General features: G+C 40.5%; 1 protein-coding gene across 1 annotated transcript in view; it reads right to left on the reverse strand.

The window, feature by feature from the left end:
* Window positions 1-15,175, reverse strand: part of LOC122563310 (AT-rich interactive domain-containing protein 2-like) — a 265,104-nt gene that overhangs the window by 156,141 nt on the left and 93,788 nt on the right. The window contains exon 3 of the mRNA XM_043717025.2: window positions 4,461-4,558. Within this exon, the coding sequence (XP_043572960.2) occupies window positions 4,461-4,558 (98 nt within the window). The remainder of the gene's footprint in view (window positions 1-4,460; window positions 4,559-15,175) is intronic.

The raw sequence follows: 15,175 nt of genomic DNA on the forward strand, positions 1-15,175 counted from the left end.
TGGAGGCTCCCTGCCTCCATTCCTGATGAAGGGCTTTTGCCCGAAATATCGATTTTCCTGCTCCTTGGATGCTGCCTGACCTGCTGTTCTTTTCCAGCACCACTCTAATCTAGACTCTGGTTTCCAGCATCTGCAGTCCTCACTTTTTGCCTAGTCCAGGCAGAATACTTTCCATCTACAACCATTCTCTGCCTTCTGTCAGCCAGCCAATTCTGAATCCAGATAGCCAAATCTCCCTGTATCCCATACTACTTCATTTTATGAATGAGCCTACCATGGGGAACCTTATCGAATGCCTTGCTGAAGTCCATACACACCACATCCACTGCTCGACCATCGACCTGTCTTGACACCTCCTCAAAGAACTCAATAAGATTTGTGAGACATGACCTGCCCCTCACAAAGCTATGCTGACTGCCTTTAATCACACTATGCCTTGCCAAATAGTCATAAATCTTATCCCTCAGAATTCTTTCCAAAACTTTGCTGACCACAGACGCAAAACTGACTGGTCGTAATTTCCAGGGATTTCTCTAATACCCTTCTTGAAAAGAGGAACATTCGCCTCCTTCCAATCCTCCAGTACGACTCCAGTGGAGAGCGAGGAGGCAAATATCCAGTGACTTAGCAACCTCCTTTCTCGCTTCCCGGAGCAGCCTAGGATAAATCTGGTCTGGTCTATCAATCTTAATGTTTTCCAAGATTTCTAGCACATCAACTTCATCAATCTTGATCTGGTCAAGACTGTATCCCAGCTCCTCAAAGTTTTCATTTACAACAAGTTCCTTTTCCTTGGTGAAATCCGAAACAAAAAATCTCATTTAGGGCTTCCCCTATCTGCTCAGACTCCATGCACAAGTTCACTCCGCTATCCCTGATCGGCCCTACCTTCTCCCTGATCATTCTCTATTCCTCACATATGAGTAAAATGCCTTTGGGTTCTCCCTAATCCTTCTTGTCAAGCCTTTTTGCCAAGGTTGTTGGCCCTTATTTCAAGGGGATTGAAATATAAGAGTAGTGGAGTCTTACTGCAACTGTATAAAAGATGCTGGTGAGATCACATATGGAGCACTGAGCAGGTTTGACATCTTTAAGAAAATATATCATTTCGTTGGAGGTAGTTCAAAGAAGGTTCATTCGGATGATCCTGGCTATGGAGAGATTATCTTGTAAGCAAAGATTAAGCACGTTGGGTCACTTCTCATTGGAATTTAGAAGAATGAGAGGTGATCTAATTGAAAATATAGGATGCTTAATGTGCCTGACAGGGTAAATGCTGAGAGGATGTTGCTCCTCATGGAAGAGTAAGAATCAGAGGGCATAGTCTCAGGATTAAGGGTGGCAGATGTAAAACTAAGAGTAGTAGTTTTTGCAGTCCTTGCCACAGAGAAAAATCGTGGCACAGTCCTCGTGTACGTTGAAAGCGGAGATCGATTCTTAATCAGTAGGGGAATTAAGGGTTATGGGGAATGAGCAGGAAAGTAGACATTTAGTGTCAATTCAGCCATGATTCTAGTGAATGGCCAGCAGGATCGAGGGATCAAACAACATACTTTTGTTAATATTTCGTGCAGTCTTATGCATTTACCCTTAGAATTGTACTCACTGTCCTTTCCCATGTCACTGTTTATTATTTTCCATATTCATACCTTTCTTTCATGCATTGCCCAAACTTTGATTTCTGACATCTTCCCATAATTTCATTCCTTGCCCTGACTACAGGTTTAAAACTTTCAACTACTTCTCTAGTTATTTGGCTCACTAGAACATTTTCCCCAGGCATCATTCAGATGTAGACCATCCCACCCATATGGATTCCATCTTTTGCACAATTGATGCAAGTGCCCCATGAACTGGGTCACAATTTCCAAAATCATTCTTTCACCCAATGTTCATTTTTCTAATCTTACTTGCTCTATGTAAATTCTCTACTGGTTTAACTAATGATGTGCAATTTTTCAACTCCCACTCTTCTGGAGGCTAGCAAAGTTGTAACTGGGAAAGAACATTTCAATCCCCTCATCACCAAACTCTCAGGTTTGCATATGGTTTCAAAATGTACTCCACGCCAACTGCACTCCAATCTCCCCTCTTCATTATTCAAACTGCTGGCAATTAGAGTTGAATTAGACCAGATCCACAATTTCTTAATCTCCATCTCTCTCCAGTAGAGAGCTTGCTCAGACCTGCCCAAGCTGGATGAAAGTTAATTTTTATTTTACAGTCAATCAAGGTTAAATCACTTTCGTCGACCTTCCTTTTTGTTCTTTTCTCACAACACCCATTTACTTGCTTAAACCCTTTTATACAAGTAAATTTTCCAAATTCTAATGAATTTAACTTGAAACTTTGTCTTCTACCTCTCACAGATGTTGTCTTATCAGCTCAGTATTTTCAGCATCCACAGGATTTTGCTTTTGTTCTCCCGACAGAAATACTTTATTATTTGATCAAGTTCTTTTGACTTACTTCCATTTAACTGAAAGAGGAGTTTCATGTCAACACTGCAGTGTAGTCTGCACTCATTCCAAATGGTCACTACTGTTGTTATAAAAAAGTAGTCCTGTAAAATTTAGCAGTGGCTTAGTCACACCTACAGATTGGGCACAAGCAATTCCACTAAATTTGTTCACAAACAAAAACAGAAGTTGCTGGAAAAGCTCAACAGGTCTGGCAGCATCTGTGAAAAGAAATCAGAGGTAAAGTTTCAGGTTCAGTAACCCTTCCTCAGAACTAAAATTTGTTATTGTGACCATTTTGCACCAATAAACATCTAGCCCATGATTTCAAGATCAACAGTGCAACAACCAAGATGACATCAGTTTTTTTTAAATCAACAAGAGAGCCAAAGTTATGGGATCAGACAAGAAACTGGAATTATTGTCATAAATAAATCAACCATGTCTTACTGCATGGAGGAGGTTGATCAATAGGCCAAATGACTTAATGCCACCCCTATTTCTAACTTCGGTTTTGTGCCTGTAATGAATTGTGAACTTTGGTTTATTAATCTTGTCCTTTATCTTTCTTGGAACGTGGAGGGAAATATTCTGGAAAATTGATAGAAAACTATGTAGAGATTATACTGGAAATAAGCACTGGAAACAGCAAATATTTGATTACATGGGAGCAAATCATAAAATCAACTATTTAAAATAAATATTCACAAAGTCAGAAATAAAGCAGAACCAAAATACGGTTAAAAGTAAATTCCAACTATTTTTAAAACAGATCAGATGATGATACAAAGTAAAGAACTGAAAGTTAGTCAGTCATGCCAAATGGTATTATTGCCTCAATATCATAAACATACAATAAGCTATGGAAAATTATTTTACTTCATTCACAGGATGAGAGCATCATTGGCCAATTCAGCATTCATTGCCTGCCCCTAATTGCCCAGAGGCCACTTGAGAATCAATCACATTGCTGTAGGCCTAGAATCACATGTAGATGAGAGCAGATAAGGATGGCAGATTCCATTCCCAAAAAGGATCAGAATGGTTTTGCAGACAACTGACAATGGTTGCATAGTCATCATTTAACTCTTAATTCTAGGCTTCCACTGTATTCAAAATACACCAGGATTTAAATAGTCTAGTAATAACATTGAAACAGCAATAACAATGTATTGCTCAAAGTGATTTTATCAATTGTGTTTAAGAACAGCAGTTGACCACCACTTCTAAATTATTTAAACTCAAAGGGTTAGTAAACAGACTGCAAAGACAGGAAGTGCATATTGTCCAAATCAGAGCCTCTTACCATCTAGCTAGACCCTGTGCTATTTTTAATAGAAACCTCAGAGCCTGGATCATTACAATCTCTTGAGTAATTAGTTTCCTTCTTACTTTCTGAACGTACATGCTGCCCTTCTGGAAATCTACCAGATTTTCCTAGCAGAAAAAATGTTTCTGTTCTTGGAATTGCACCAGAAAGCCCTTAAAATTTAAATATTTCACACTAGAGTACTACTATTACTGTTGAAGACAGCTAATAGTGTCTGGTGCTTTATGGCATTATCTAATCGACATCTGGCAGAGGATGTTACAGAGTAGCTGCAGATGAACTAGAGTGGATGAGAGAAGATAATGCTCGATGGAAGAGTGTGCGTACATGGTAACAAAGCCCCTGGCAGAAGTAGCAGCAGCTCTGTGGTGGGAAGGCTGCCAACTGCTGCAGGTAGTCCACTAAAAAAATCTTATATTTTTGTACCAAATCAAGCAAATACAGAGATCAAACAAATTCACAGTGGATATAAATTTGCAAGTTGCATGCTGCAAAAATATGGTGCAGCCCTGAAATAATTAAAAGCATCAGGAGCCTTCTAATATGATAATTAAACAGCACAGTAAATAAATTCTTGGTTAAAATCATTTGAATGTTATATGTACACAAGTCAATATAGAGTCCATTAAGTAAAAAGGATGATGAGACTTATTTTCCCCATTATCACTCACCTCAGGTAGTACTGCTTCAAAGCAAAAGCTGCATTGGCGCAACCTCTTGGAAAGTTGAATTCTTCCAAAAGATCTGTCCACAGACCCTTATCTGTTACCTGAAAAAGTAAACGCAGACACATTAAGACTAGAAAAAAAAACACACTAATCAGTTAGTACAGTGTTATAATAGCTGAAGAGGAGGTGCTGATACTCTTTTCACATCATTAGTTAAATTTTGTATCATATTAATTACAATATTGACAACTGACAGAACTTCACTGTGGCTTCTGATCTCTGCTGATTTTTTTCTTCTTCCAAAGCCTCAAAGCGCATGTTGAGAGAGTGAATTCTCCAGCTAATTTACTTAAGAGTATCAATTTATTCGAAACAAAAATATCACTATCAGAAATTTGAAAATAAAAACAGATAATGCTGGGAACAGTCAATGAGTTTAGCAAGGAAGTATAGAGTTAACTTTTCAGATCAATGACCCTTCTCCCTCCACAAATGTTGCCTGATCTGAGGAGTCAGACGTTTTGCGATAACATACTAATGATTGTGTTTTAAATATGCAAGTTCTCAGTAGATGTCTGATTTTACCTACAATTCTGGTTTAAGGAAGAACATACAGGCATATAAATGAAATGTTGTGTCACTAACACATTTTTACTTTCTCCCTGATCGCCACCGAATAAAAGATTAGGGATAATAACCATTTACATGAATAGTTGTAATACAAGCCAATTAATGCTTCAAGTCCAACTGAGTTTTTGAAGCTTTACCAACCCAGGTAATTGTATAATTACTTATACAATTATTCTTCTGGAACTTGAAATATCAAGACCTCAATGTCAAAAGCAAATTTGCTAAATTTAATTTAAATTCAACGTGATGTACAGATTGTGAAGCAGACCACTCAAACCCACCAATGGACTGCAATGCAATTATGAAAAATTTTGAGAACACACAGCAGAGGCTCTATTCTGATAATACTTTCTGCGTGCAAAAGGTACAGTCATGTCTGCGTATAAAGTTGTGCTGTGTTCAATCACTGGGTTTTTTTTACATTGCAAATGTTTAAATCGATTTCACAAGGTCTACTCACTTTAGGAACCTGTAAGTGTGCAAACGAATATAGTTGAGTTGTGAAAATGGTTCATAACATAGACACTTATATAAATTAAACCCATTCTTACCAAACAAATAAGGGAAACAGAACATTTAGCTCCTCAAACGTGCCCTGCCATTCAATTAGATTGTTGATCTGCTTGCATTTTGAATTCCACATTCCTACTTACCTCTGACAAATTTTGATTCCCTTACCTAACAACCCAAATTTTAACAGTGCCCCTTGTTCTGACTGACTGACAAGGAAACAATCTTTCTACATCACCTCGTCAAGGCCATCTTATATACGTCAATTACTGCTCTGAACTAGAGAGTGGAAACCAGCCCAATCTGTCTAACCTAACCTAACCTAGACAAACCACTCATGTATTGTAACACCTTCTTCACAACGGATGTCAAGCTAACCGGACTATAATTCCTGTTTTCTGCAACTTCTCTTCTTGAATAGAGGGGTTATATTTGGTACTTCCCAGTTTGAACAAATCTTTCCAGAATTGAACTAATTTTGGAAAAGAGAGGGTCAACAGACACCAACCATCCAATGATAAACTTTGCTTGTGCATGCTCACCTCAGATTTTAAATAAAAATATCCATGAGCAAAATAAAGCAGATTTTTTAAAAACTGGAAAAATATTTTCTCTTCACAGTTGATTTTCCTTACTAAAAGGTTTGTTCGGTTATTATTTACATTTCAGAGATTTTGCTCCTGGGTGTTAGCAACACAGCCTTTTGAAAAATAAACACCAAAACATCAGACTATTGCATGCTAAGTATCCAAGAATGAGACTCATGGTAATTTTCTCAGTTCCAGAAGCAAAAAAAAAAATCACTGACTACTGATTTCATCTACTCTTTCGGCTGTATTCTGACAATGTAGGAAGTATAAGTTGTTTTGTAATGAATTGAGAGATGCAACTCCATTTTGGAGATCCTGACTCCCATTCTCAGGCCATGGGAAATGTTAGGGGTCTAGTCACCAGAATAGAATGACTTGAAGGAGGATAAGCGGGGGTTTGATAGAGGTGTACAGGATGATGAAATGCATAGATAGAATGGATAGCCATATCTAGCACAAAGAAAGATAGTTGTGGTTGTTGACAGTTAATCATCTCAATCCCAGAACTTTTCTGCAAGATCTCCTCAGGATAGTGTCCCAAGCCCAATACCTTCAGCTTCTTCTACAAAGACATTCCCCTCCAGATGGTGAGAAGAGGGGATGATTGCACAATGTTCAATACAATTTGCAACTCCTCATATACTGATATAGTCAATGTCCACAGGTATCAAGACCTGGACAACATAGAGACTCAAGTTGGCAAGTAACAAGCACCATTCACACCAACGTAACGCCAGATGATTACCTTCAGCAGGATAGAACTTAACCACCTCCCCATGACATCAAAAGAAATTACCATTACTGAGCCCACAAACAACATTCTTAGAGTTATCACTGAGCAGTAAATGGACCAGCCAAGAGGAGATCAAATCCTATGATTTCTGCAGTGAGGAACAATCCTGTCTCCTCAATGTCTGTCCAGCATCTAAAGGCATTAGTGGCACTAAAAAGGTCTGGTGGAACATTTTCCACTTGCCTGGATGAATATAGGAGAAAATGAGGTCTGCAGATGCTGGAGATCAGAGCTGAAAATGTGTTGCTGGAAAAGCGCAGCAGGTCAGGCAGCATCCAGGGAACAGGAGAATCGACGTTTCGGGCATAAGCCCTTCTTCAGGAATGAGGAAAGTTTGTCCAGCAGGCTAATATAAAAGGTAGGGAGGAGGGACTTGGGGGAGGGGCGTCGGAAATGTGATAGGTGGAAAGAGGTCAAGGTGAGGGTGATAGGTCAGACTGGGGTGGGGGTGGAGGGGTCAGGAAGAAGATTGCTGGTTAGGAAGGCGGTGCTGAGTTCGAGGGATTTGACTGAGACAAGGTGGGGGGAGGGGAAATGAGGAAACTGGTGAAATCAGAGTTCATCCCTTGTGGTTGGAGGGTTCCTAGGCGGAAGATAAGGCGCTCTTCCTCCAACCGTCGTGTTGTTGTGGTCTGGCGATGGAGGAGTCCAAAGACCTGCATATCCTTGGTGGAGTGGGAGGGGAAGTTGAAGTGTTGAGCCTCAGGGTGGTTGGGTTGGTTGGTCCGGGTGTCCCAGAGGTGTTCTCTGAAACGCTCCGCAAGTAGGCAGCCTGTGTCCCCAATATAGAGGAGGCCACATCAGGTGCAGAGGATGCAATAGATGATGTGTGTGGAGGTGCAGGTGAATCTGTGGCGAATATGGAAGCTTCCTTTGGGGCCTTGGAGGGAGGTGAGGGGGGAGGTGTGGGCGCAAGTCTTGCACCTCCTGCGGTTGCAGGGGAAAGGTGCCGGGAGTGGAGGTTGGGTTGGTGGGGGGTGTGGATCTGAAGAGGGAGTCACGGAGGGAGTGGTCTTTACGGAATGCTGATAGGGGAGGGGAGGGAAATATATCCTTGGTGGTGGGGTCCGTTTGGAGGTGGCGGAAATGACGGTGGATGATGCGCTGTACATGGAGATTGGTGGGGTGGTAGGTGAGGACCAGTGGGGTTCTGTCCTGGTGGCGGTTGGAGGGGCGGGGCTCAAGGGCGGAGGAGTGGGAAGTGGAAGAGATGCGGTGGAGGGCATCATCGACCACATCGGGGGGGAAATTGCGGTCCTTGAAGAAGGAGGCCATCTGGGTTGTACGTTTTTGGAACTGGTCCTCCTGGGAGCAGATGAGGCGGAGACGAAGGAATTGGGAGAATGGGATGGCGTTTTTACAGGGGGCAGGGTGGGAGGAGGTGTAGTCCAGGTAGCTGTGGGAGTCGGTCGGTTTGTAGTAGATGTCCGTGTTGATTCGGTCGCCTGAGATAGAAATAGAAAGGTCGAGGAAGGGGAGGGAGGAATCTGAGACTGTCCAGGTGAATTTGAGGTCAGGGTGGAAGGTGTTGGTGAAGTGGATGAACTGTTCAACCTCCTCGTGGGAGCACGAGGCGGCGCCGATACAGTCATCGATGTAGCGGAGGAAAAGATGGGGGGTGGGGCCAGTGTAGTTGCGGAAGATGGACTGTTGGAATATAGCTCCAACAACACAAGAATGATACCATCCAGCAATAGGAGAAATAATTTTAAAATGGAGATTAAAAAAAGTTATTTGTTGACTCTCAAGTTCTCACACCCTGCTCTGAAGAGAATTATTTTTGTTTCTCTCTCTTCAGCTCAAACTCTTTTTGATTTTAAATGACTTTTCTCTCCTGTGTAGCTGTTCTAGGTTGTCCAATCACCAGTTTCCTCCATTTTACCTGAACTTTGTATTCATTAATGGAAGGTGAGCAGCATTGTTTGCTCATCCTTCAATGCCCTTAGGTAGTGGTAGTAAGTTGCCTGCTTGAAACTGGGGTGTAGTGACACCAGAGTGCTGTTAGCAAAAAATTTCTAGCAGTTTGACATTTGGTGATAGCAAGAATGGAGATTAGTTTTAAGTCAGGAAAGTGATACACTTGATCGACACTTGGTTCACCATTTTCAACCTTCATTCCCTTCATCAGTGACTCAGCAGGAGCAGCATCAACAGCACTGTGTACCATCTACAAAATGCATAGCAGTAATTCATCAAGATATCTTTGAAAGCATCTTCCAAATCCATGACCTGACCATGTACAAGCACAATGTGGCACCATCATCTGCAAGTTCCCATTCAAGCAACATGGGGTGAAGATGGAAAAAACAGTAATTTATTTTGGCTTCCTGCTCAATGTCATTGTTTTAAAAAATCTTATAATGAAAGCTTTATCCTTGGGAAGGCCCTGAAAACCAAATGTTACGTCCAAACATCAGAAAGTGGCCTTCAAGTAACAAATCAACCTCTGCTAATGATAGAAAGCTAGGAGGAAAAAAAAACCTGTAAGGAAGATGCCAGAGACTGCAAAGGAATGCAAGAGTATTGTATTCATTTTTGGCCACTTCGCTGTCGAAACGATGCTACTAAATTGGAAAGATTGCAGAAGAAATTTACAAGGATGTCGCCAGGACTCAAGGGTCTGAAGTTGGACAAGTTAGGACTTTTCCATTAGAGCGTAGGAGACAGAGGGGGGATCTTGTAGAAGTGTATAAAATCATGAGCGGCATGGATAGGGTGAATACACTCAGACTTTTCACCACGATTGGGAATTGAGGACTAGAGGGCATCACTTTAAGGTTAGAGGGGAAAGAATAAAAGGGAATCTATGGGGCAACTTCTTTTTTTTTTTTACACACAGAGGGTGGAATGAGTTCCCACCGGAATTGTTTGAGGTGGGTGCGTAAACATTTAAAAAGGCATTTGGACAAATACATGGATCGGAAAGAATTAGAAGGATGTGGGCCAACAGCAGGGAAATGGAGTTAGCATTAATGGACATTTTGGGCTAAAGTGCTCATCACTGTGCTGTCACTATATCTATGTCTCTATGCATGTATTTGCAGACACCAGCGACTAATATATTTCAACTGCACATGCTCAATTCCATTTTCTTTTAATAATGCGTCTAGATGCGCAATAAAGCTGATTTTTCAAATATCAAGAAACAAAATTTCAAGTTAAGATATCTTCTCTTCACCTATATATTTTCATTTTTTAGGGTGCTAGGTTTTCATTTTTTATTAGAAGTGGGAGTTGACACGGAGCATGCTGACGCAGGACACACAGACACAAAATGGCTGCTGTGCCACAAATTGGTCACAGCACACAAGATGGCCACTGAGTCATTACATGGAAAAGTACAGCGAAGCATACAAAAAACTGCCTGAGGCCAACAGGACACCAGCAAATAGAGAGAGAATATAGAAAATTAGTTAAAGGTGGGTGTGGGAGAGAATACACATCAGTAATGTCTACTGCTCGCCAAAGTGTCTGAGTCCAGTCACCACCTTCAACAAAAAATGTTAACTATCCGAGACTGCTTGTATACAAGTGTTAATACCTTAAATTTGCAGGAATGGAAAATTATCTTCCTTCTCAGGAAGAACGATCACAACCAATTACTGCAGCAATGGACTTCTGCGTAGCTGCTGAAACTGACAATGACTCTATAACATTCCTCTGAATTGAAACTGACAATGACACTAATGTTTTCTGTAAACAAACTTATGCTGCACAAAGATTGGATAGCTGGCTCATTATACCATGAAATGTATAAAGTATCATGACACGTGCTCAGAGGGTGAGAGAAGGCTCGCAGCTGACAGCCGTGCTGTTGGACGTCTCTATCTCCCCGGAGCTCCGCTTTCTTTGTACAATAAACTCTGTTGTTGAGTCCAAATTCTGACTTCGAGACTGGTGACTTTCCCTACAACGATTTCAATTTATTTCAGAGATTTCAATACAACTACATATGCTCCTGGGTGCCAGTAAACACAGCCATTAAGAAATATAGAAAAACAGAATTTTAAGCTCTGTGAGAGAAATTATGGTACCTATGTTGAGCCATTTAGGGTTCCTTGTACATTGTCAATTTTCCATGACTAATCCAAGTCCATCAGGAAATTAGATAAAGAATACAGTCATCGTTATTACAAAGGGATTGGAGTACAAGAATAAAAGAAGCATTGTTGTCATTCTATACGTATTTGGCACTGTGAAATACTGTGTTCTTTAAGTCTCCTTACAGAAGGAAGGACATACTTACTTTGTCAGGGTTACAACATTCACTCTAGATTCATTTGAGGAATAAGTATAGTACAGAGAAATTAAACAGAATCAGCCAATATCCTCTGCAGTTTAGAAGAGGTCACCTACTTAAAAACAAAATGGAGAACTTGACAAGGTGAATGCTGAGAGGCTGTTTCCCCAACTGCAGAAGATTCAAATTGGATCACTGGGTCAGAATAAGAGGTCAGCCATTTCACTCTACAAAGAGGGGAGAAGTTTTCACTCAGAGGGATCTGAATCTTTCGAGTTCTTTTTCCCATTAGTCTGTGGACATAGTTGCTGAGTATTTTCAGAATGGATACTAATAAATTTCTGAACACAAAGAGAAGCAAGGAATCTGGGGGAATGGACAAGAAAATGAACTTGATGTTCAAAGTTCAAACAGAAGAAGTTATAATGGGGAACAAAGATGACAAACCAATGAAATACATATTTTGATCCTGACTTCACACAAAGGAGGATACAAATAATGTCCCAAAAATGTTGAGGAATGCAGGGTCTAGTGAGAGGGTGAAAGAGAAGGAAAATCAGCATTAGTAGGGCAATGGCATTGGGGAAATGATGGGATTAAAGGGTCATAAAATCCCAGGGTCAATAGTCTACATCCCAGAGTACTTAAAGAAATGATCAGAGAAATAGTGGATGCATTGGCAGGCAGTCAGTCAGTTACACCCTGGAACAGATTCTATGGATTTGAGGGTAGCTAATGTTTACGCCATTATTTAGAAAAAGGGAGACAGAATACAGAGTATAATTGATGATTAGACTTTTCCCTATTCCTGATGCTGTGCTACAGTCCAGTATAAAAGATTTAATGGAAGAAATTACTGACAGAATCAGTATGGATTTATGAAAGGGAAATCATGCTTGACAAATGTATTGGAACTTTGAGGATATAACTAATAGAGTTGATGTTAGGGAGCCAGTGTATGTAATTTAATTTGGATTCCTAGAAGGCTTTTACTAAGATCCAACAGAAGAGATTAGCATGTACAAGTTTACTGCATGGGCCTGGGGGGAATTAGTTGGCAGATAGGAAACAAAGAAAAAGGAATAAGCAGTGTCCATCAGATTACCAGAGGGATCAGTGCTTGACCCAAGTTATTGGCAACATTCATGAGTGACCTTGCATTATGGAAAACCGTGCAACAGAAATAATGGAGCATATGGGAAACGTAGCGTTAGCAGCAGACCACGAAAAATATCAGTAAAAATCGAAACAAAAATAGTTAGAATGTGGTCTCATTTGTATTAGGCTAAATAAACATTAAAACCATATATGTTAACGAAATAACACAGTAAATTTAATAGCTCACCCTGAAAAACTGGAAGGCAACTTGTTAGAGTTTGAGTTTGTTGGGTTACAGTACTGTATTAAGACAAGGTCTGAGAGTCATCATCAGCATCACCACCACTTTCCAGGTGCAGTTCTGGGTGCAGGCTTAAGACGAAAAATGATATTCAGACCAGGAAGTGGATGGCCATGGTTTGCTGTCCTCAGACTGTTTCTTGACGGTTAGCTTTAAAAAAGGTATCTAGTTTTGACTGTTCTGCCATCCATTAGCAGCTGTTCATAGGGTGCCAGATAACATTATGCCACAAACTGCTATATTGCTGCATTCAGCATTGTGTTCACTGTCTTCTAAGAGCTTCAACTGCTCTTTCATTTCCCTCAGGATAGAAGACAAAAGAGAAGTGGAAACCTCTTGTGGTGTTGCAGCCTTGACTTCATAGTCTTCACCTCCAGCTTCAATTTTCCCTGCAGCAATACGTTATTGCCGATCAGCTGCGGAGACAGAGGATTTAAGCAGCTCCTCAAAATCCTCAGTCTCCACTTCTTCAAATCCAACTTGCTTTGCAAGAGTGACACAACATTCTTTAGTTGCTGGAAGCTCCTCTGACAGTTCAACGCCTTTAAAATCATGAAGAAAATCTGGGAGAAGCTTTCACCAAACTGCATGCAAGCAGTCTTTATAGACATCACCCCAGGTCTTCACAATGATGTCAATAGCATTCTTAACGTTATAGCTCTTCCAAAATTGAAGAACACTATCCTTATTATCCTCCTCAGTAGCTGCAATCAGGTTCCTGAATGTGCACCTTAAATAATAAGCTTTAAAAGCTGCTATTGCACTTGGTCCATGGTTAAATGAGAGGTTGTGTTTAGAGATAGAAATAGCACTTTGATGTTTTCAGAAAGCTCACCAAAGGTGGAAGGATGGCTTGGTGCATTGTCCAGAATAAGAGGAATCTTGAAATCCAAAGTTTTTCTCCTGCCATAATTTCTAAAAACATCTTTCAGAATGTCAATTATAAAAGGTCAAAAAATTTGCTCCATCATCCAATCTCTTTTGCTTGACTTGAAATAAACACCTTGACTGAACTTAAGATAAACTTTCAAGGCTCTCCGGTTAGCTGAGTGGTACACTACCACAAGCTTAAGCTTTAAATGTCCACTAGCATTGGCACATGCCCTTTTTCTTCTAAAAGCTGTTCCACAGCTCAAGGAGAGTCTCTCCTTGATTTTTTCAGAGGGGCAATAAACTAGGCCAGGGTCCAATCAGACTGGTTTGGTACCGATATGAAAAGATTTTAGAGGCTTTTTATTTATATGTAAACAGATGAGGCTTCAGGTAAAAGTGGTCATGTTTTAGAAGTGACCTGTATAAAAAGGGGAGTGGTCAGCTTTCTCGCTGAGCTGAGCAGTTTTAGTTCAGTCTTGAACTGGTTGGAAATTCAACAGGGAGCGATGTGGAAACTCTCTGTTCTGCCCTTCAACTTCAACCTGTAACATGTGTGCCATTAATACTGTCTTTTTGAAAGGAGTTTGCTTTTTGGGACTGTTGTATAGATTCAGAACAGCATAATTAAGTCTAGTTGGAGAGATCGAGTTCTGTAGGGGTTCTTTATTCGTGTTTCATTGCGTAATTTTGTGAATACATTTTTATGTGTGTTTTAAAATCTAGTCGTCAATCTAGCTAACTTTATCTGGTTAATTTTCACTGTACACTTACCAAAATAAATTGCAAAGTTTTGGTTTGAACTGCCTGCTTAAGAATGTTTTGAGTGGTCTGGCTTAGTCCATGACACACCCTACACAGTCATACAATCCTTTGTGACCTTAAAATTTGGAGCGTGCGCTTCATTCTTAGGAAGGTAGACTCAGAATGGCATTCGCTTCCAGTATAAACTTGTCTCATCCAAATTGAAGATTTGATCTAAGGTGTAGCCTTCTTCCTCAAATCAATTTTTTCACCATGGGAGGAAATGACAGGGGACGTTCCTCGTTTGCACTGGCAGCTTCACCACATAAGTTTAAGTTATGAGAAGTATAGCGGTTCTTAAATCCAGCAAACCAGCCACTACTAGCACTGAAGGTAGGCTCATCTGCAGGATTTTCAGCCTTTTTCCTTAAGGTCCTCATAAATTGGTAAGGCTTTCTGTTTTACAGTGAGAAAGGTGATCCTAGATTGCTTTATCAATTGATCTTCTATTTACACACTTAGTGGCCATCTAGTTCCTTTGTTTGTGATCTCACACATCTGTGAGCACACTTGTTCCAGCAACGTAGCTTGCTTTAATTCTTTCCGCATTGTCTCTGATGATGCGTAGTGCAGACTGCATGAACAATAGCACATGCTTTTTCATGACACTGAAAACACCTTATAACATATAGCTTCTGTTCAGGTGTTACAACCTTTCTTTTATGGCTACCACCTGTGATTTCTTTCATCTGGATGCATTCTGTTGACATTCTTGCAACTTTGTCCATCCATATTCATGGAAAAGTGAGATTTACAAAAACCAGGACCGAAAATTAGTGAGTACAGCACTGTACCTTTCAGGAAGCACTCTAACAGAAAGCATGCGAGCCGACTGACATGTGATGTCGACGTGAGTCCAGTCCTCAGTGCATTGCGACACCT

Source organism: Chiloscyllium plagiosum, unplaced genomic scaffold, assembly GCF_037043375.1.
Source record: "Chiloscyllium plagiosum isolate Xiang-an unplaced genomic scaffold, Cpla_swu_hap1 HiC_scaffold_26, whole genome shotgun sequence".
Classification (NCBI taxonomy): domain Eukaryota; kingdom Metazoa; phylum Chordata; class Chondrichthyes; order Orectolobiformes; family Hemiscylliidae; genus Chiloscyllium; species Chiloscyllium plagiosum.